General features: G+C 38.6%; 1 protein-coding gene and 1 long non-coding RNA gene across 19 annotated transcripts in view; one reads left to right on the top strand and one right to left on the bottom strand.

Moving 5' to 3' along the window:
- Window positions 1-8,044: 8,044 nt before the first annotated feature.
- Window positions 8,045-22,358, bottom strand: LOC115894554. Its single transcript, XR_004054660.1, has 4 exons — window positions 22,225-22,358; window positions 13,159-13,394; window positions 10,601-10,682; window positions 8,045-8,267 (listed from the first exon to the last, which is right to left on the bottom strand). It is a non-coding gene; the product is annotated as an uncharacterized LOC115894554 (long non-coding RNA).
- The window catches only part of RBM26 (RNA binding motif protein 26), a 95,752-nt gene continuing 95,132 nt past the window's right edge, over window positions 22,273-22,892 (top strand). For 13 of the 18 annotated variants that reach the window (XM_030922062.1, XM_030922057.1, XM_030922055.1 and 10 more), the window contains exon 1: window positions 22,546-22,824. In XM_030922062.1, the coding sequence (XP_030777922.1) occupies window positions 22,754-22,824 (71 nt within the window). In that variant the 5' untranslated portion in view covers window positions 22,546-22,753. Of the gene's footprint in view, window positions 22,825-22,892 lie in introns of all 18 variants that reach the window. The other 5 variants (XM_010361833.2, XM_010361830.2, XM_010361832.2 and 2 more) reach the window with 3 other exon arrangements.

The raw sequence follows: 22,892 nt of genomic DNA, 5'->3' as shown, positions 1-22,892 counted from the left end.
CATCTAAAAGGCATTAAACAAAATTGATAAATTTGGCTACATATATATGAAAACTGCATGCCAAATAAAAACTGTAAGACAAATGACTTAACAAAGTGGCAACACATATCACAAAGGGCTAATCTCCGTACTCAATAAAGGCCTTCTACAAATTAACAAGGAAAGGATCCTAAAAGTGAGCAAAAAATATGAGCAGAAAGTTAACAGAAAGGAAATACAAATGGCTTTGACACATTCTAAAGATGTTCAACTCACTCATAATAAGAATAGTATATTATACTTAGAGGATACATTTTTCACCTATCAGACTGGCAAACATCAAAAGTTAGATAAGACTCAGTTGGCAATATTGTGAGGAAACAGACATATTGCTCCTGAGGGAGTATAAGTAGCTATAATTTTCATAGTGAAGTAATTTGGCAATATCCATCATTATTACAAATGCTTATGTCCTTTTACCTAGCAATCCCACTTTTGGGACTTTATCCTTCACACACATAGTCTTCACATGTAGAAAATGGCAAATATATACAAATTCATTATTGGAGAATTTTCTGTAATTGAAAATGGAAACAATTGAAAAAATTTATTAAGTGGGAATAGATAAATTACTGTATATTCTTACAATTTGTCTGCTATACACTACACACACCTAAAAAAAAAAAAAAGGAGTAAGGTCTCTACTATAGACTTATGCTAATATTTCCAATTATATTAGTAAAAAGAAAGAGTAGAATACAGAATAGTGTGTATGATATGCTATTTTTGCATAAGAAAAATTTGATTAGAATAAGATTTTATGTTCATATATGTCTGTATATTAATAAAATATTCTGAAAGGATACATAAGAAACTAATAATGGGTAAGATGTGGTGGCTCATGCCTGTAATCCCAGCACTTTGGGAGGTCAAGGCGGGTGGATCACCCGAGGTCAGGAGTTTGAGACCAGCCTGGCTAACATAGTGAAACCCTATTTCTACTAGAAATACAAAAAATTAGCTGGGCGTGGTGGATTACAGAATCCCGGCTACTCAGGAGGCTGAGGCAGGAGAATCGCTTGAACCAGGAGATGGAGGTTGCAGTGAGCCTAGATTGCGCCGTTGCACTCCAGCTTGAGCAACAAGAGCAAAACTCCGTCTCAAACAAAAAAAAGAAAAGAAAAAGAAACTAATAATGGCATTTATCTGTGTCTTTGGAGGGCCTGAGAATTGAGTGAATGGGAATGTATTTAAATTATGTGTTTAATTTCATGTGTAATAACTAAATTTGAAGTGTGTCATATTTGTCATTTTTTATCTGTTATGTTTTATGCTTGTAGCTGGAAGGTTGCCATTTTAGTTTACTCCAGAAATCTCTGTTACAAACTTTTTTTTTTTTTTTTAAGTAAAGGCTATTGGAAAAATAAACTGAATAGCTGAGTGCAGATGAGTGCAGTGGCTCACACATGTAACCCTGACAACTCAGGAGGCTGAGGTGGGAGGATTGTTTGAAGCCAGGAGTTTGAGACTAGTCTGGGCAATACAGCAAGACCCTGTATCTACAAAAAAAAATTAAAATTAGCCAGGCATAGTGGAATGGATCTGTAGTCCTAGCTGCTTGGAAAGCTAAGGCAGGAGGATTGCTTTAGCTGAGGAGTTTGAGGTTGCAGTGAGCTATGATCACATCACTGCACTCCAGCCTGGGTGATAGAGTGACACCCTTGTTTCTAAAAAAATTATAATAAAAGAAAAAGAAAAATAACTTTAAAGTATGTAATTTTAATTGGCATTTTTACATAAAATAAATATCATTAATATCTTTTTATTTAGAATGGATTTATTATTTCAACCTAAAGTATGAAGTGTTTTGTTTACTAATACATTTTCATTATTTAAATAACAACTGCATTATTTTTCAGAATCCAGCAGCCATTTTTTGTCTTTTTACTTGGTACTCATTGGTTATAACATAATAGCTTTTAAAAGATTTTCTTTAGTAAGTTGAAAATAATAAAAAAGTATGAGCTCCCTCTGCTGGCTCTGAAGTGGCATATCAAGGTACATTTTGTTTATTTGGAAACAAACTGGCACATGGTACATGCCATTAATGCAATTTGCTAATATTAAGGAGAATAGTTTTAAACTGTGTTTTCCATAATTTTATAAAAGTTAAATTATGCTAATGTGCCACTAATATTGGCAAGTAAGATTAGCATTTCTTTTTTTTTTTTTTTTCTTTTTTTTTTTTTTTGAGACGGAGTCTCGCTCTGTCGCCCAGGCTGGAGTGCAGTGGCCGGATCTCAGCTCACTGCAAGCTCCGCCTCCCAGGTTTACGCCATTCTCCTGCCTCAGCCTCCCGAGTAGCTGGGACTACAGGTGCCCGCCACCTCGCCCGGCTAGTTTTTTTTTTTGTATTTTTTAGTAGAGACGGGGTTTCACTGTGTTAGCCAGGATGGTAAGATTAGCATTTCAATATAAATTTTAAAGTTGTATTCATTATGTACCTGAGCTATCTGGTATATCCCTATATAGTGCCACATAAGTGTGTTGAAGAGGAAAAGTTTCTGCATGCACCACAACAGGTACAGGAGGATTTTAGTTTTAAAATTTATTATGACTTTTGAATTGCAGTAATCATAAAACCTATGTTGTGTTAGTATATTAATATTTAGTTCATTAAAAATACCATAGTTTTTGTTGTTGTTGTTTTGAGACAGAGCCCAAGTAGAGTGCAGAATCACCCAGGTTCAGATGATTCTTGTGCCTCAGCCTCCGGAGTAGCTGGGATTACAGGTATGCTCACGACGCCCAGCTAATTATTCTGTATTTAGTTGAGATGGAGTTTCACCATGTTGGCCAGACTGGTCTCAAACTCCTGACCTCAAATGATCTGCCCACCTCGACCTTCCAAAACGTTGGGATTACAGCCATAAGCTACCGTATCTGGCCCATATGCATATTTTAAAGCTAGGAAAAATAGAAAATATTTGCATAGTAAGCGGTGACATATAATTCTGAGAATCTATAAAATTTTTTGTCATGACACATAATCTCTGATGCATTGATTTATCATGTACTTTGCAAAATTTCAAGATACTTTTATTTTTATGATTTGTTTTTATCTTCTAGATCATTGATCTGTGTCTCAGTGGTGATCTTCTCATCCTTCTGTTTATCTACTAAATTCTTTAACTTTTTGTGTTGTACTTAAATCTGCTTAATGATGCCTTTTTAAAAAATTCAAATTTTCATCTCTCTTTTACAAGTTCTACTTTCCTCTTGTTTCTTCTGACTGATATTCTCTCTCAAATTGCTGTCTCTTACATAAGATGCTATCTTTCTTGGTTTGCTCATAAGCTCAATTCTGATTGTTGAAATACTGGGAATTCCACATGTGGTAAAAGGCAAAGGTGTTTGTAGTCAGGGGTGTGCTGAAGCCAGTTGTCACTAGCCTATGAGAGCTGATTATTCATTTTTCAAGAATTCTTCAAGCTAGTTGTTAAAGACAGATTTTATTAAAGCTGACACATAAACTTATATTAAAAACCAACACAATTTTCAAAATCATTTCCTATTTAACTTCATTTTATTATTTTTTATGCTCCTCAGCTAATTTACATCGACCGCATCTGTATGGTGAAAATATAGTATAATGGGGTGCTGCTGTGAATCTCTTTCCAATTCTGCATTCTGTGATCTCATAGTGGTAACTTGAAATCCACCATGGTGGGGACATTTACACAATAACTGGCAAATGCTACAAGGCTGGGCTTTGTCACTGTTTTGTTGACTGTCTGGACATAAAAAAAGTGATATAGAAAATGTTACCAATACAAAAATTTGGGAAAAATAAACTAAAACCTTTTGTGAAAAAACAATAGGTTTTATGGAATTTACAATAAATAATACTATATATCTTATTATTTGTAAATTCTGTGCTACACATTCTTTATATCAGTGAAACTTAGAACATATATATGTATCCATACATTTTGTTTTATAGAAAGCCACTGGTTGAACATTAACCAGCACACTACTGGAGTCTCTACCCACAAAGGTAGTATATAGGTGGGCAAGCAGTCAATTCTCTGTGAGACTCCTGGGGGAGTCACGGACTTAGTACATCAACAGTAGTGCTACGATTTTAAAATACGTCCATAAATTCTTTGACACATCTTCTATCTAAAGACAGGCCCTGATTTTCCTCCCCATGAATGTGAGCTGTACCTAATGACTAATGAATGTGGTGGAAGTAACCGTGCTAGACTTCCAAGGCTAATTCATAAAAGACATTGTGGGCTCTGTCTTACTCTCTTTTGGACTGCTTGCTTTGGGGAAAGCCAGTGGCCATGCCATGAGGACACTCGAACATCTATGAAGAGGCCCCACATGGTGTGCATGAGGACTCCTGCAACAGCAATTTTGGACCTAGATTCTCCTGCCCCGGACAGGGCTTCAAATGACTGGGGTCCCAGCAGACATCTTGACTGCAACTTCACAGGAGAATTTGAGCCAGAACCTCTCAGCTAAGCAGCTCCTGAAATCATGACACGCAGAAACTGTGATGTGATGAATGTTTGTTGCTTTAAGTAAGCCCCTAAGGTTTGGAGTAATTCATTAGATGGCAACAGATAACTAATATGAGCAGGGAATACTCATTATCCCCATTAAACTTCTTGGACTTTTGGGAGTCAGTGAAATCTAAGACTCTCTCACATGGTGCTATACCAACTTTGTTGAAGGAAGGGTGTCTTCCCAGAGATCTGTGAAAATCAAACTCTATTCAGTATTAAGGAGGTTCAGAAGCCACCAGTACCACTGTTCTTCACTTGTTTGCTTAATCCATGGGAGAGCAAGTTGTGGACCAACTTCCCATGGCAGAGTCCCCAACAGAGGTCAAGGTCCCACCTTCTCCTACCTTCCTACAGGCCTTGGCAAGGATTTGGCTCAAGGGAGGCAAATGTCTTAGAGCTGGAAGAGAGGGAAAGGGAGTTATGGCTAAGTTGCTATTTTTCAAGAATCTCCTGTATTTATATATATATATATGTATATAAAATTATATATAATGTACATACACACACACACACATATATATGAGATAGTAATCTTATTGCCAAAAAGTAAAACAAAGTCAATAAAATTAGGTGAAAAGGTTTTAAAGACATCCATTATTTGAGAAAATGAAAGAACAACAAATCTCGTGTAATAATTTCTTTCCTATTCAGTTTAAATATTTTTCATGTGCCAGTTTTCAATGGGAATTTTTCCAGTTTTTGCCCATTCAGTATGATATTGGCTGTGGGTTTGTCATAAATAGCTCTTATTATTTTGAGATACGTTCCATCAATACCAAATTTATTGAGCATTTTTAGCAGGAAGGCCTGTTGAATTTTGTCAAAGGCCTTTTCTGCATCTATTGAGATAATCATGTGGTTTTTGTCTTTGGTTCTGTTTATATGCTGGATTACGTTTACTGATTTGCGTATGTTGAACCAGCCTTGCATCCCAGGGATGAAGCCCACTTGATCATGGTGGATAAGCTTTTTGATGTGCTGCTGGATCTGGTTTGCCAGTATTTTATTGAGGATTTTTGCATCGATGTTCATCAGGGATGGCACAAGACAGGGATGCCTTCTCTCACCACTCATATTCAACACAGTGTTGGAAGTTCTGGCTAGGGCAATCAGGCAAGAGAAAGAAATAAAGGGTATTCAGTAAGGAAAAGAAGAAGTCAAATTGTCCCTGTTTGCAGATGACATGATTGTATATTTAGAAAACCCCATTGTCTCAGCCCAAAATCTCCTTAAGCTGATAAGCAACTTCAGCAAAGTCTCAGGATACAAAATTAATGTGTAAAAATCACAAGCATTCTTATACACCAGTAACAGACAAACAGACAGCCAAATCAGGAATGAACTTCCATTCACAATTGCTTCAAAGAGAATAAAATACCTAGGAATCCAACTTACAAGGGATGTAAAGGACCTCTTCAAGAAGAACTACAAACCACTGCTCAATGAAATAAAAGAGGACACAAACAAATGGAAGAACATACCATGCTCATGGATAGGAAGAATCAATATCGTAAAAATGACCATACTGCCCAAGGTTATTTATAGATTCAATGCCATCCCCATCAAGCTACCAATGAGTTTCTTCACAGAATTGGAAAAAACTGCTTTAAAGTTCATATGGAACCAAAAAAGAGCCTGCATTGCCAAGACAATCCTAAGTCAAAAGAACAAAGCTGGAGGCATCATGCTACCTAACTTCAAACTATACTACAAGGCTACAGTAACCAAAACAGCATGGTACTGGTATCAAAACAGAGATATAGACCAATGGAACAGAACAGAGTCCTCAGAAATAATACTACACATCTACAGCTATCTGATCTTTGACAAACCTGAGAAAAACAAGAAATGGGGAAAGGATTCCCTATTTAATAAATGGTGCTGGGAAAACTGGCTAGCCATAAGTAGAAAGCTGAAACTGGATCATTTCCTTACTCCTTATATGAAAATTAATTCAAGATGGATTAGAGACTTAAATGTAGGACATAATACCATAAAAACCCTAGAAGAAAACCTAGGTAATACCATTCAGGACATAGGCATGGGCAAGGATTTCATGTCTAAAACACCAAAAGCAACGGCAACAAAAGCCAAAATTGACAAATGGGATCTCATTAAACTAAAGAGCTTCTGCACAGCAAAAGAAACTACCATCAGAGTGAACAGGCAACCTACAGAATGGGAGAAAATTTTTGCAATCTACTCATCAGACAAAGGGCTAATATCCAGAACCTACAAAGAACTCAAACAAATTTACAAGAAAAAAACAAACAACCCCATCAAAAAGTGGGCAAAGGATATGAACAGACATTTCTCAGAAGAAGACATTCATACAGCCAACAGACACATGAAAAAATGCTCATCATCACTGGCCATCAGAGAAATGCAAATCAAAACCACAATGAGATACCATCTCACACCAGGTAGAATGGCAATCATTAAAAAGTCAGGAAATAACAGGTGCTGGAGAGGATGTGGAGAAATAGGAACACTTTTACACTGTTGGTGGGATTGTAAACTAGTTCAATCATTATGGAAAACAGTATGGCAATTCCTCAAGGATCTAGAACTAGAAGTACCATATGACCCAGCCATCTCATTACTGGGTATATACCCAAAGGATTATAAATCATGCTGCTGTAAAGACACATGCACACGTATGTTTATTGTGGCACTATTCACAATAGCAAAGACTTGGAATCAATCCAAATGTCCATCAGTGACAGACTGGATTAAGAAAATGTGGCACATATACACCATGGAATACTATGCAGCCATAAAAAAGGATGAGTTCGTGTCCTTTGTAGGGACATGGATGCAGCTGGAAACCATCATTCTCAGCAAACTATCGCAAGAACAGAAAACCAAACACCGCATGTTCGCACTCATAGGTGGGAACTGAACAATGAGATCACTTGGACTCGGGAAGGGGAACATCACACACCGGGGCCTATCATGGGGAGGGGGGAGAGGGGAGGGATTGCATTGGGAGTTATACCTGATGTAAATGACGAGTTGATGGGTGTTGACAAGTTGATGGGTGCAGCACACCAACATGGCACAAGTATACCTATGTAACAAACCTGCATGTTATGCACATGTACCCTAGAACTTAAAGTATAATAATAATTTAAAAAATAAAATAATAAATAAATAAATAAATATTTTTCATGAAAAAGCACAAATGAAGGCCAGCATTTATTGTATTCATGCCTTTGGGCCATCTATAAACCTTTTAAAATTTTCTCCTAACTTTATATTAATGGAAAAATATACTAAAAAAAAGGAGGACCAACAGTCTTGTGTATTTTGCCTCTCATACCTACCAAATCATAATTACCAAAATGTCCAAGGCCATTTGTATCTATTATTTGTATCCTTTATTAGAGACATTCCATTTTACATTTTTTGTTGATATATTCATATATTTATAGTCCAAATATTGAGGAAATGAACTAATGCATGTGATTTAGTATCACTATTTTGTGGTTAGCTTTTTAATTTTAGTATTTTATTTGTCTATTTTTAATTTAATAGCTATTGCATTCTGTCAGTTAACAAAGCCTGAATTAAATAGCTATCACATTCTGTCAATTAACAAAGCCTGAATTGAGTCTGGCTCTGGGTCTTATAGCAGGTAACTTGTTTCTTCCATTAGTTTTCCAGCTGACTTCGGAAAAGTCCTTGCACATGCCCAGACCCCAATTTTGTCATCTGTAAATATGAAGATACCGAATTAGGTTATTCTTAAACTCCTATTCAGTTTCTATACTTTTAAACAGTTATTGAATAAAATACTAATCATATAAAAGGATACAAAAAAATAAAAACTGAATTCTTATCTGAAACAGATTAAAATTTACTTGGCAAAAATAAATTCATATAAAGAAGTAGCTGGTCAGTTAACTATTAGAAGAAGTCACAAGAAGGAGAAGGGAGTAGAGGCTGTAGGGGTTAGGGAAACTCAGAGGAAACAGAACACAGTGTAAATCTAAAGAATCTGAAGTTGATGGAAAAACCCAAGCAAGACTTCATAAGATCATTATTGCTTTTTCAGCTCCCAGAAAGTTTTATAATGATAATTTGCACTAGGTTTGTTTTGGTGTTTTGTGTACTTGTATGTCTGTTTGTGATTTGAATTTGTCTTTCAAACTTACAGCTCTCCAACTCATATAAATTAGTATCTACCTTCTGGAAAATTACATGCAAAAAGTTAATAGTTTATTAAAGAAAAAGAATTAGAATCTGGTTCTTGTTAAAGTATTATAGTCAAAACTTTTAGCATGCCAAGTGATCTCTCAACTTCTATTTGTAATAAATCCCTCTTCCTTACTCAAAGTGATAGGCATATACTTAAGCAAAGTCAATTAGATTCTCTATCTTGATAATTTGTATCTCAACACCCAGGGTGGGTGATTGTTATTGAGTCAGCTGAATGCAGCAGCATTCTATAGAAAAAGCCCATGACTGAACAAGTTTTGGCAGCTCTGATTCCTAGAGATTTGATGGTTGCTGTTGCCTTGGAAGCCTATTCAGCATTTCCTTTGATGCAATGAGTTACTTTAATTTCATTTTTTAAAACAAAATTTATTCTCATATAAGTAAATTGACTATGGATATTGGTTGAATGAATGGAAGTACAAGCTGTGTTGTAAGAAAAATATATGTCAACAGAGGTCGCGAGCCTCAGTGTGTGTTTGTTAGGCGTTGTATCAATGTTCACTACCCCAAGCTTAGTGGCTTAAAAACATTTATTACTTTTCACCATTCTGTGAGTTGCTGGGGAGTTCTTTTGGTTTGCACTATCTGTGCAAGTTGGTTGGTTTAGGATGGTCTCACTCACATGCCTGGTGGTTGCCAGGCTGGATCTTACTGGTATCTCATCACATGGCAGCCTCAGCATTCAAGCACTTTTCTAGTTGTTGCTTGCATCACATTTATTTTTATCTCATAATATTTACCTTAATCTCACTAGCAAAGCAAATCACTTGGACAAATCCAGAATCAATGTGGGAGGACACTACTCAAAGCTCTGAATATGGGAAGTGTGAACAAATTGAGAGGACATTACTGTAGAAATTTACCAGGTGCTTGGAAATATGAGTAGAGATGGCTTTTAGCCTCCTCTACCTTTCTAGCTCCTTACAATGCAAAACAAACAAAAACCCTGAAATTCTTTTTGTTTTTTTAAACTAGTTCATTTTATTTTTTCCTCTTTCTCTGGGAGATTTACAAATATCAAAGAAAGCCCGTTTAAAAAAAAAAAAAAAAACCGCCTTTCTTGTGGACTAATGTTTCACTTCATGGCACCTTGAGAGTCAGACAAGTGTCAATCAACGTTTCAAAAATGGTAATTATAATGTAGGAAAAAAGTGATAGACTTTAAAAAGGTATCATCTATTCTATGTTAGATTTTGGGAATAAAACAGTGGATGAAAAAAAGCTTTTGCCTTCAAGGAACCTAATCTTTTAATAATACAACATGATGTAATTGTAACAGAGATAAACACTGTGAACACTCAGCCCAGTCAGGGAAGATTTCCTGGAGAAAGTGACTTTTAAGGTAAGTCCTGGAGTTAGATGAAGGATAGGGTTGGGCATGGTAAATGTTCTAAACCGAAGGGGCTCTTTGTGCAAAGAACACAATGAAGGACACCATGGCTTGTTTGTAGAAACAGATTAAGGAATTTACAGTCTATGCACCAAAATATTATAGTGCTCTCTCACTTGAAATTCAAAATAAAAATAATGCTAACTATAAAATTACATGTAGGGAAGTCTTTCTGATTTTTCCCATGTTCTCATCATTTAAAAAATAATAAATACTCTAAAAATATATTCATGCCCCTGTGTTGATGATTTATTCAGCATATACCAGTTTGTCTATTGCATAATGCAGTACTATTCTGGGAACTGCAGAAACATGGTATTACACCATTGTAGAATGTAAAAAGTGGAGAATGGGAGAAACTGAAGAGCTAGGCAGGTGTCAATTAATGAAAGATATAAGAAAGCATGTGGTTAAGGATGTGGTGTTGATTACTGACCTGAGTTCAACCTCTGCCATTGATTCATTCTATACACTTGAGCAACTTGAAGCTTAATTTCCTCAGCTGTAAACTGGGAATGCTAAATTGTGAGAATAAATAAATGTAAAGCATTTAGAACAGTGCTTAATACCATAAAACACAGTTAATTTCAATTAAGTATTATAATTAATAAATTTGTACTTTAGCCTGGGATATGGGAAGCCAATAAAGGTTTACATGTTTAGAGGAGGCTTTAATGGGTTTCCTTGGCTGAAGTGTATCATCTGGGTTGAATGACAATGAGTAGTATGCCTAGGAGGAAGACTCAATAGATATTAATTGGGATATTAATTGGATAGTGGTAAAAGAAGAAAGATGATACCTAGATTTTTGACTTGAGCAATTAGATGATGGTGGCTTTCTATGAGTGACATATCACAGGAAAGGGGCAAAACTGGTTAGTGAAGATAATGAGTTTAGTTTTGGAGACTGATTTGAAATGCCTAGAAGACATCCAAGTAATGACCTTTGGGAAACATCGGCATGGATATAGGAGTTTAACTAGTAAAAATAGGTAAGATGGGTTGGGGATCATGTTTAGATTGAAAAAAGGACCAACAGGAATTCCAAGGCACATCCATATGAAGTGTGGTTGAAGTCCAAGAAGGATACTTTAGAGGGTTCAGAAAAATCAGGGGGAAAAAAACCTAAGATTGTGATACAGTAAAAATAGTGGGGGAAAAAGCGTTTCAAGAAAAAAACGTGAACAATGTTGTCAAATGTTGTATTTGGTCAAATAACACAGGACTAAATGTGGACATTACATTTAGTCAATGTCAGTGAAAAGCAAATCACTGATAACCTTGGCAAGAAGTGTTTTGGTAAAATGATGGAGACAGAACTAGTTCATACTGAACTGGAGTGATGGGAGGAGAGGAAGCTGAGACAGTAAGTACAAACAACTCTTGTTTGCCTGTAAAGAGAAAAGAATGGTCGCTGAAAGCAGATCTTCAATTGATAGAGCTGAATAGTTGTTTTTTTAATGATAGACACATGTCTATTATTTTGAAAATATCAACACCATTAAACACTCTAGTTTAAACTTACTCTAGTTTAAACACATGGACCATTACAATATTTTCTTAATTGTTTCCTTCTTCTACCACCCCCATTGTATCTTTCTTGGCTACCCCTCCCTCAGCCCCATACACACTCCATACAAATCTAATTATAGCCTTCCCTTACTCATCTAAGCCAGTTGTAGAAGGCTTTTCCTTCTTGAACTAGAACGGGTATACCTCTTAATATTCTCTGGTGATAGAGATCAGAGAAGCTATGGGGCCTCACACTGCTGGTAAGTGTTCATCTCTTTCCAGTAATTCATCTGCTGGTGTTTATTATTACTTAATAGTTCACAAAAGGAAGGGTGGTGGCCCCCACTTTGCTCTCAGTATTGACTGGTCCCCCTGCAGGTACTCTTCCCTCCCTGGGTCCTACCACACCTAAGCTTCCCAAACTGAACAAATGCCAATGGTGTTTTCAGTAGTAGTTTCATAGATGCATTCTAAAACATACCAAAGCAGTACAGAGTAAGAGGACTAAGAGTTACTCTATTAATACACTGAGCTCCTTATTCCTCTCCTTTATTTCACATGAGAGGATAAAGTTCTTACATTTTAGGAAGGCACTGTCCAACAAAAATATGTGAGCTGCATATGTAATTTTGTTTTCTAGAGGCCACGCTTTTAAATAAAAAATAGTAATAAAAAGGTGAGGGCCAGGTGCGGTCACTCACACCTGTAATCCTAGCACTTTGAGAGGCCGAGGCAGGCAGATCACTTGAGGACAAGAGTTCAAAACCAGCCTGGCCAACATGATGAAACCCCGTGTCTACGAATAATACAAAAAAACTAGATAGGCGTGGTGGCAGCTGCCTGTAATCCCAGCTACTCAGGTGGCTGAGGCAGGAGAATCACTTGCACCTGGGAGGCAGAGGTTGCAGGGAGCAGAGATCACGCCACTGCACTCCAGCCTGGGCAACAGAGTGAGACTCCATCTCAAAAAAAGCAAACAAACAGTGAAATTAACTTTATTAATATACTTTATTTAACATATTAATAGGCCAATATATCCAAAATATTATTCTTGCAATGTGCAAGTAATATAAAAATTGAGATATTTTACTTTTTTGTTGTTGAGGAACAACACGTGAAAAACATTGTTCACATTTTTTCTAAGGCTTTGAAATTTGGTGCACATTTTATGCTTACTTCACATCACAATTCCAAATAGTCACAAGAACTCAACAGCCACACATTGGTAGTGGCTATGGTATGTGGCAGTGTAGTTTGTTCTACCCCCTATGTTTACTATTCATTTACTATGAAAACACATGATGAATGTTGCTTCCACAGCCAGGAATTGGTCCAGCTGATGTTGTTAAGGGAGTCAACTCTTTCTTCTGGGAAGGAAGGATCAAATCCTGTCTGAGCTCTGGCAGTTACATGAAATGCAGGCTGTGAGCTCATTCCTAAATTCTGGTTCACCCTGTATGGTAGATTATATTATAAACTCACTTATGTTTGCTGCTCCTCCTTGCTCCAGTCTATTTTGAATCAGGCTTGGTCACATGACTTGCTCTGGTCGATGAAACGTGGAGAGAAGTGAGCAGAAATTGTAGGAGACAAAACGTGGTTTGCCATAATCTCTTTTGTGTCCACCATTATGACTGACAATGTCCCAAACAGACAGAGGCTGCTCCATCAGCCTGGGACCTGGGGGGAGGACCACGTGGAGTAGAGGTGTAGCTAACCTGTAATGGACATGCAGGGTGTGAGAGGAATGAACCCTTGTTGTTGTTCATTACTGCAGCCAAACCTAGCCTCTTCCTAACTTATGTACTATTGTTTGTGGGTGATGCAGACTGTTTTTTCTCTTTGTTGTCTGGAGGATGGGACAGTGCAGCTTCAAAGCTTTCGACAGTGTCTCCTAAGGGCATTTCATTATGCCTGATGTTTGTTATTGCAATGTTATTGGTTGTTTTCCTGGCTTAGGTTTTGACCCCCAATAAAAATGGCCTCAAATTTCAAAAGCCCTAATTAAGGTTCTACATCATTACCTTTTTCAGTTTTGTCCTAAGGCTACTAAGGAACTAAGAACAATATGCAAAGGTGAATTTTCTTCAAAAGATTATCTGTGCCTTCCCGCACTTCAATTAGTAAGCAAATAAGATTTTTTTTCTGATTTTTTACCCCTGATTTTTGGCTTTGGGAAAAAGCCAAGGGCAGAGATACCTCTACAATAAATATTTGTTGAAAAAAAAAGGAATGAAATGAAATGATATGATAGCAGCTTTCTAGGTGGGATCATATGCATATAAACATGTGCATATCTACTTATGAAATCTATGGTGAAAGTTTGTGAATCTGCTTTCTCTTGAAGTGGTTAAGTATTTATTCTTATAATAACTAACAAATGCCATTTGTAGTGTGACAGGTGAGTGAACCCCAGGATTCTTGACTTTGTCTGAGCTGACAGACTGTCACCTAGGTTATAGGTTTTATTCTCCAATGTTCATTCATTCAACAACAGAACCTGCCACGTGCTATCAACTTCTCTAAGCAAAAGAGATACAGCTGCGAAAAAGACAGACAAAATCTCTGCTTTCCTGAAACTTCCTTTGTAGACAGTCTGTTAAGACATTCCCAGAGATCTTTTTGTTTTCTGGGTCTCTCTGCCTTAACAGATTTTTTTAAAAAACGTTTTTTATTATGGAAAATTTTAATATGTAAGAGCTCAAAGAATTATAACCATCCCCATCATCCAATTTCAACCACAATCAACTCATGTCCAATCTTATTTCATTGATACTCTACTCTCTCTCCTTATTCCATTTCAAATCATTTTGATAACACAGGTATCACATCATTTCACTTACATGATCTTTAATAATATTACATACATGTTTTTCCTCTGGATGCTGAGATTTATACTTACCCGTCCTCATTTGACCGTATGGGAGACTTTGTGTCTGCATGCCTGTGTGTGTGAACATGCAATATATGTAAACATACCTTTTTAATATTATGATTATTACCCACCATAACCATATCCATCAACAGTTCCACAGCACCTATAGAGATGGAGTCATAATTCATCATGGGTATAAACAGAGTGCCCCCTGAAGAGTTGGTGATTGCATCTCAAAGCTTTTTAGGTAGGTGTGGTGGCTCATGCCTGTAATCCCAGTACTTTGAGAGGCCAAGGCAAGCAGGCAGATCACTTGAGCTCAAGAGATCAGCCTGGGCAACATGGTGAAACCCCGTCTACCAAAAATACAAAAAGGAAATTAGCCAGGCGTGAGTGTCATGTGCCTGTGGTCCCAGTTACTCAGGAGGCTGAGGTAAGAGGATCACTTGAGCCCAGGAAGTAGAGGTTGTAGTGAGCTGAGATTATGCCACTGTACTCTAGTCTGGGTGACACAGAGACTCCATCACACACACACACACACACACAAAAACAAAAGCAAACAAAGCTTTTTGTTTTTTGGTTTTGGTTTTTTGAGATGGGGTCTCAGTCTGTTTCCCAGGCTGGAGTGCAGTGGTGTGATCTTGGTTTGCTGCAACCTTTGCCTCCTGGGTTCCAGTGATTCTTCTGCCTTAGCCTCCCGAGTAGCTGGGATTACAGGTGTGGGCTACCGTTCCCGGCTAATTTTTGTATTAACATAGAGACATGGTTTTGCCATGTTGGCCAGGCTGGTCTCAAACTCCTGACCTCAGGTGATCCACCCGATCAGCCTCCCAAAGTGCTGGCTTACAGGTGTGAGCCACAGCACTCGGCCTTAAAAAAGCTTTTTATGCCAGAAGTGCTCTGGTCCAATTTAGGGGGATATGATAGTATGTCTTTTTTTTTTTTTTGAGATGGAGTCTCGCTCTGTTGCCCTGTTGCCCAAGCTGGAGTACAGTGGCGCAATCTCAGTTCACTGCAACATGTGCCTCCTGGGTTCAAGTGATTCTCCTGTCTCAGCCTCCCACCCAAGTAGCTGGGATTACAGGAACCCACCACCATGTCCAGCTAATTTTTTTATGTTTAGTAGAGATGGGTTTCACCACGTGAGCCAGGCTGGTCTCCAACTCCTGACCTCAAATGATCTGCCTTCCTCATCCTCCCAAAGTGCTGAGATTACAGGTGTGAGCCACTGTGCCTGGTCTGGGATATGATACTATCTATGTATGTCTTCTGATCTCAGTTTACAACACCAGTAATTGCTCAAGTGTTTCCTCTTGAATTACCTAAGGATATCACAGAAAGTGTTATTTTTCTTTGCAAGTCATCAGTGTCTAGTCTTAGATAAGAAAACTATATTCCCTTTATTAACATGCCCTTGATCTTCTAGGAAAATAAAAACCCTTGAATTATTATATTAGAGTACGATATGCTTCCTGTTTTTATTTTAAAATTCCCAAATTTAATCAGATTCTCTCTTAAAAGAAGTATGCGTTGGTGTGTTCATATTTTAAATTCATCCTGCCACACCAAAAACCTTTCAATGGCTTCACATCATTATTTTAAATAAAATCCAGTTCCAAAATCTTAACATGAAATTTTTTTTACCTCTAACTTGACTGACAGCCATTTCCCATGTCCCCAATTTGATACCCTCCCACCACTCTGTCCTTAAGATCCTGACTCTTCTTTACCTCAGGAACATCCCACAGGCTATTATGTGTGCTGGAATGTTCTTGTCTCTACTTTGATTCACATGACTTTTACTCATTATTCACTTTTCTTAACCATGTAAGTATCATATCCTTAGAGAAACCATGCTTGAGCCTTTACAGTCTAAATTGCTAAAATGGTTCCTAGTTTCCTCTTTCATAATACTTAAAATTTTATTATTAACTATGATTTTTAAAATGTACAAAAATGGAATGAATCAGATGATTAAATTTGTGTTATAGTGTTCTCTGGGGAGTGGATGCTGAGATGGGGTTAAAAGTGCAAAAAGTTTACTGGAGAGTAGCACCTGTGAAATGGAAAGCGGGGAAGCAGAATTGGGTGGGAGAGCCATTAGATTACCATGCAGGTCTGACAATACTTCTGCCATCCCAATATCGAGCAGGTCCTTATCCCTTGCTCAGTCTTGAGCTGGGGATGGGCATGCGGGAGAGGGTTTGCCCTGAGAATAGTGTAACTTCAACTTGAAAGCTGAGGTGAACCTAGAAAGAATTAACAACTGGAGGCTGTCATGTAACTATGGTCCTTGCACTTGGGCAGTGAAGGGAGATCTGAGCTGCACACCCCTGTGACTGCTATGCATTGTAGGATGTCAACTCAATCCAAATTAATCCATAACTTCAATGAAGATTTTGTTTTTTTACAAGTTCAACCATCTTGTTCTATGTATTTGGAAAACTAAAGGTTCACACTTATTTATGTATTTATTTATTTAGATGTAGTTTTACTCTGTCGCCAAGGCTGGAGTACAATGGCACAATCTCGGCTCACTGACAACTCCACTTCCCAGGTTCAAGCGATACTCCCACCTCAGCCTTTGGCCTGGGTACTGCAGGTATGTGCTAACACACTTGGCTAATTTTTGTATTTTTAGTAGAGATGGGGTTTCACCATGTCGGCCAGGCTGGTCTCGAACTCCTAACCTCAAGTGATCTGCCTGCCTCGGCCTCCCAAAGTGCTGGGATTATAGGTGTAAGCCACTGTGCCAGACCAAGATTCATATTTAGCCAAGTTAAATTTGAAAAAGAGCAAAGAAGAGGGATTTGCCTTATTATATATTAAGATATTCTATAATACAATACAACAGTAAATAAAAACAACATGGTACTGGTGTAGGCACAGACAAAATGACCAATTGAAAAATAGGTCAGAAGCAGAACACAAATGAAATGAAAACAGAAAGATATAAGTGGCATCAAAAATCAAACAGGAAGGAGACTGGGCACAGTGGCTCACACCTGTTATCCCAACACTTTAGGAGGCCGAGGCGGGCCGATCACTTGAGGCCAGGAGTTCAAGAACAGCATGGCCAACATGGTGAAACCCCATCTCTAATTAGATGGGCATGGTGGTACACGCCTGTAGTCCCAGCTACCTGGGAGGCAGAGGTTGCAGTGAGCCAAGATTGCGCCATTGCACTCCAGCCTGGGAGATGGTGAGAGACTCTATGTCAGGGAAAAAAAAAAAAAAAAAAAAGAAAGAAAGAAATCAACAGGAAGGAATAAACTGAGTAGACTTATAGAAAAAAAAATGGCCTAGATCCTCACTTTACACCACAAACAGGGATGTATTACAGAGAGAATAAAGACTTAAATGTGATTCTAAGTAGAGTAATGGACTGTAAAAGAAATAGAAGAAAATACAGAATCTCTTTGTGATCTGGAAATGCAGACTGTTTTTAAACAAGACTTCAAAAGCACTATTGAAAGTAGTAAGACTGTACTCAACTGGAGAAGACAGCTGGAAAAACCTGAGGAGGAATTCAGCACACTATAGAGAATGGGATCAGTGCAGCTGAAAGAAGAAGGCAACTTACGGTAATAAACCATAAAGAAATACAGGTCTGTTAGAGGGTGTATCACTCTCTCGCCTATCTAAAATATTTTCTGCCTCTGCTTCCTTCCTATTTAAAACAAAGCATGTGTCTTCAATAAACACTTTTTGTTTCAGACAGAGTTAAGAGCAGATAGTAGAGAGGAATAAACTTGAGTCCAGTCCTTAAAAGAGCTCATAAGGCCGAGAAAGATGAGAAAACTAAATAAAACGTTTTATTTTTATCTGTCCTCACTATCTCTTCCCAGTAAATGTTTTAACTCCCGTTCTACAGGTAGGGAGCTAGACCTTTGTCTAGGGTATCACTGAGGTACTGGCATTTGAGCAATAAGGAAAATCATTCTGGCAAAAGGGAACAGCGCTAATAAAGTCACAAGGCCTTGAAAGAACATGCTGTATTGGAAAATGTTAAGCACGTAACCTAATACTGGACATTCCAAGATGTACGTTACTGAATAGAGAAAGTAGTCTATGGCAGCTGTTTAGTCTTCTCTCAGTAGAATTGATGATTACATCAGCTAATTGTCACCTTTGAAGGCAGGGCCAAAGAAGATGAAGCAGGGATAAATGAAGGATAAATGTTAATGGTTAAGGAAGAGAAGCATTCTAGGAAGCAAAAATGACTCGCCGTGGAGTGATAATAAACACTGTACTATAAATTTAGAGGAGGAAGATATTGCTATCAGCCACAGTGGCCAGGAAAGGCTTCATGGAAGTGGTAGGGCTTCCTTTGGTCATTCAAAAAATATAGTTGATCCTTATTACTTGCAGATTCTGTATTTGTGAGTTTGCCTACTTGCTAAAATGTATTTGCAATGCCCAAATCAATACTTGGAATGCTTTTGCAGTCACTTGTCGACATGAACAGAGGTAAAAAATCTGAGTCATGTGATGCACATGTTCCCAGCTTTAGTGAAACAAGGGGATGCTCTGCCTTCCTGTTTTAGCTCTCACACTGGAAACAAGTGTCCTTTTCATGGTCTATTTAGTGCTATATTTGTTGCATTTTTGAGCTTTTTGTGATTTCACTGTTTAAAATGCCCCCCAAGTGTAGTAATGAGGCTATCTAGGTCCCTAAGTGCCAAAAGGCTCTTCTTTTTAAAGAGAAAATACATACACCATGCAAGCATAAGTTATAGTGCCACTGGCTATGAGTTCAATGTTAATGAATCAACTATATTAAATAAGGTGCCTTAAAATTTTTCTTCTGCCTACATAAGGTGCCTTTAAAAAGAAACACACATAAAGCAAGCTATTTATGGGCTGGTTGACAAACATTTGATAAGAGGCTTGAAGGAACCTAATCCTGTATTTCTCCTAGTAGCAATGGTTCCATATTCACCAATTAATTATTTGTGGCTTTTTTACAGAACCACTGTAAATAAGAATTGGCTGTATATATTAGTGGCTGTTCTTGAAGCGGGGGATTCAAAGCTATAATCCACTAAAGAACAGATAATCACATACTCATAGCAAAATATAAACCTATGAGTGCTATAAAAGAAGCAAACACAGGCTGATGTCAGAACATCTCAGAGGAGCTCTTGCTTCAGATAAGGGAGGTGAAGGATGGATTTCCAAAGGTGATGCTGCATTTTGCACTGCAAAAATGCACTGCATTTTGACGCGTAAGTACGAATCCATCAAATGAAAGGTAGAGAAATGCATTTTGCAATGGCTCAATTTAGTGAGAGGACACACTTCTGTGGAGACAAACGGTTACTCCATCTTGAATGCTAATTTGTCATGTTGACTTCTGATTAGGCCCAGTCCTGTGATTATTACTTTATTTACTGTCCTTAGTGTAAGAACAAAGCAACCCTGATGTTATCACACAAATTACAGGCTATGATGCATATAGCATTCTTGCCTGTCTGGAGGGCTGCCTTTAAATGTCTCTATAGAGTACGTACACCCTTTCCTTATGGCACCTAAGTACTGGTCTGGGGAGTAATAGGGCAGAGATCTACCTGTCTTGCTGCCACTCAAGACCATGCTTCTGTCTGTAAGTTACCCCCAACAAAACACTCTTTACTGACCAAACTGGATTGTCTGCTTTGTTCATTTGATTTCTCCTTTGATATCTGGGGGGCACCTTGCATAAAGGGCCTTTTCATGGAACAATTTCTTTTAAGGAACTCAAAATAGTTTAGGATGGCTGGAGCAAAGACTGAAAGGCACTGAAAGGAGTTTGTAGGCAAAAAGGAAGGTGTCTGATTTATGAAAGAACCTTTATAGGATGTTAAATAATGTGTTTTATTCTACAGATAATGTGGAAGTTGAAGATTTTAAGCAAGAAAGTGACATGATTAGATACAAATTTTTGAATTATTGCTATTAAAGGCAATGATTATGAGGGTAACTGAAGATGAACTGAGATGGAGGTCAGCATAAAAGGCAAAGATATTAAAAGGCTTTTGCTATTATTTAGGAAGAATAAAAGACTTTAAATAAGACAGTGACAGTGGTATGAGAGATGGATAGGCAAAGTTTGAGCAATCAGGGAAAGAAGTAGAAGCGTTCTCTGTGGAAAATAAAGTGAACAAATGTTTGGAGAAAGGGAGGGTGAGCAAATCAGTTTACCTGGGGTATACAGTATTTGATAGAAGCTTTGGAAGGCTGAAGTGGAGAACCAGAGTCATGGAATAGCTGGTGATAAGGCTGAAAATATTGGTGACATCAGCCTGTGGCAAGGCTACAACGAAGACTAAACAAATATAATTTTAACTTTTGGCAGTATTAAATTTATAAACAAATTTTATTGTAAAATACATATAAAACCTACCGTTTTCATTAAGTATATGGTCCACTGCATTAAGTACATTCATATTGTGCAACCCACACACCACCACTCATCTCCAGAATCTAAATCATCCTAAACTGAAACTCTATTATTCACTGAAAAATAACTCCTCATTTCCCCTTCTCCTGGGCACCCTCTCCACCCCTGCTCTTGCTACCATTCCAGCTTCTGTCTCTAGGAGTTTTGACTACTCTAGATACTTAATGTAAGTAGAATCATAATATTTGTCCTTCATGTCTGGTTTATTTCACTTAGCTAAATCACTTTAATCAACACCCTGGTTATTCAGTAGCTGGATTCTAATTTGTATTCTACTCTATATGCTGTATTTTAAAACAAATGTCTTGCTTTGTAGTTCATAATCTTTCCACTTAATCCTTAAGGAGACTTCACTCTAGCAAATTACAAACTCAGAGTTCCTAAGAACAATTTACCCTATCGGTGTCTCTCATAAAGAGCTTTCATTTATCTACTTACTGAAAATGTCTTTAGATTGTGAATATTTTCATTCTACTACAGTTCATGGAACGTAGACCCTTCGTAAAATTCCACCTAGTATCTAAATACAACTCAAGCAGGAATCAAACTTATTTGATCACCCAGGCAAATAGTTTGTTTATTTGGGTTGCTGATATGAAGACTCTCTCTTTTGATACTATATAATTTCCCGATGTGAGATAGGGCTGAATTTGCTCTAAATAAAGAGCATTTTAAAAATAACAAAACTTATCTTTATCTGGGGGAAAGTGCAGGCTGGAAACTACCTGAGAGACGTGAAGGTTCTCTCACCTTTCCCTTGGGGCATCCCTGAGTCATTAGGGCTCTACCAACAAGTTGAGTACTGTTGGACAAGACACTAATCCTCTAGCGGTCTCATTGGGCTCCATTAGACCAGCCTGTATTTATAAACCTCGTTCACATCACAGCATACACAGAATATGGTACTGGTAGGGCACTTAGGTAAATTGACGAGGTAGCGCGCTCGGCACCTGGAGCCTACGGGCCGCCTGGTGTCGCGCACGCGGGTGTGTACGCTCTCAACTAGCGATCCATTCGGCAGGTCCGTTCCAGCTGGTAAGACCACGGCCGTCTTACTGGGGACTAGCTAGGGCTCCTGCTGTTTCTGAAGTCAGCGGTCTTTTCCTCCTTGTAAGAAACAAGTTCTTTATATCATAAAGATAAGCAAAGAATAAAAAGGCACAAAGGCCCCAAGCAAAGCACACACTCAAAAAGCGAACTACAGCACTCGACCCGCGCATTCTCCGCCGACCTTACGTCTCTTCCCAGCGGGCTCCAGGAACCACCGCGAGACTTCATCAATTCTCGCGAGATTTTTCGGCAGCCATCTTCTTGGGGGTGCTGGGAGCCAGGAAGACCCCCTGAATCGTTCCCATTGAGCTGCCCTTCGCCTTCGCTTTCTTTACTTTTGCCTTTTCGACGTAGCCAACAAGCACCTGGTCCCGAGGCTGAGAGAACGCCTGGGTCTAAGCGCGTGTCGCGCTTCCGGTCTGGGTAGATTTGCTGGGGAAGAGGGAAGGGGGAGGGCCCGGGCAAACCGTTGCTTCTTCAGCCCGGGCCGGGGTCCGGGAACGGGGAGCTCCTAGCATCCCGTGCACTTGCGGCCTGCGGCTGTCCCTGCAGAGCTGTTCGCCGACCGGGGCCCGCAGGAACCTGCCACCGGCGCCTCCCACCGCGGCCCACGCGGGCGGCGCGCGGAGGAGGGGGCGGGGGTAGCGGCGGCTGTAGCGGCCGCGACCTGGGCGGGCGGAGGAGTGTGACGGGCCTTAGGGCCGCTGTGGATGGTTTCTAAAATGATCATTGAAAACTTCGAGGCACTCAAGTCCTGGCTCAGCAAGACTCTCGAGCCCATGTGAGTATCCGGGGGATATCTCTTTGCAGGGATGGCAGTGGGAGATAGGCGGAACCACAGATCTGTGC

The sequence above is a fragment of the Rhinopithecus roxellana genome, chromosome 18, assembly GCF_007565055.1.
Source record: "Rhinopithecus roxellana isolate Shanxi Qingling chromosome 18, ASM756505v1, whole genome shotgun sequence".
Classification (NCBI taxonomy): Eukaryota; Metazoa; Chordata; class Mammalia; order Primates; family Cercopithecidae; genus Rhinopithecus; species Rhinopithecus roxellana.
This window is presented reverse-complemented; position numbering and strand designations above follow the sequence as displayed.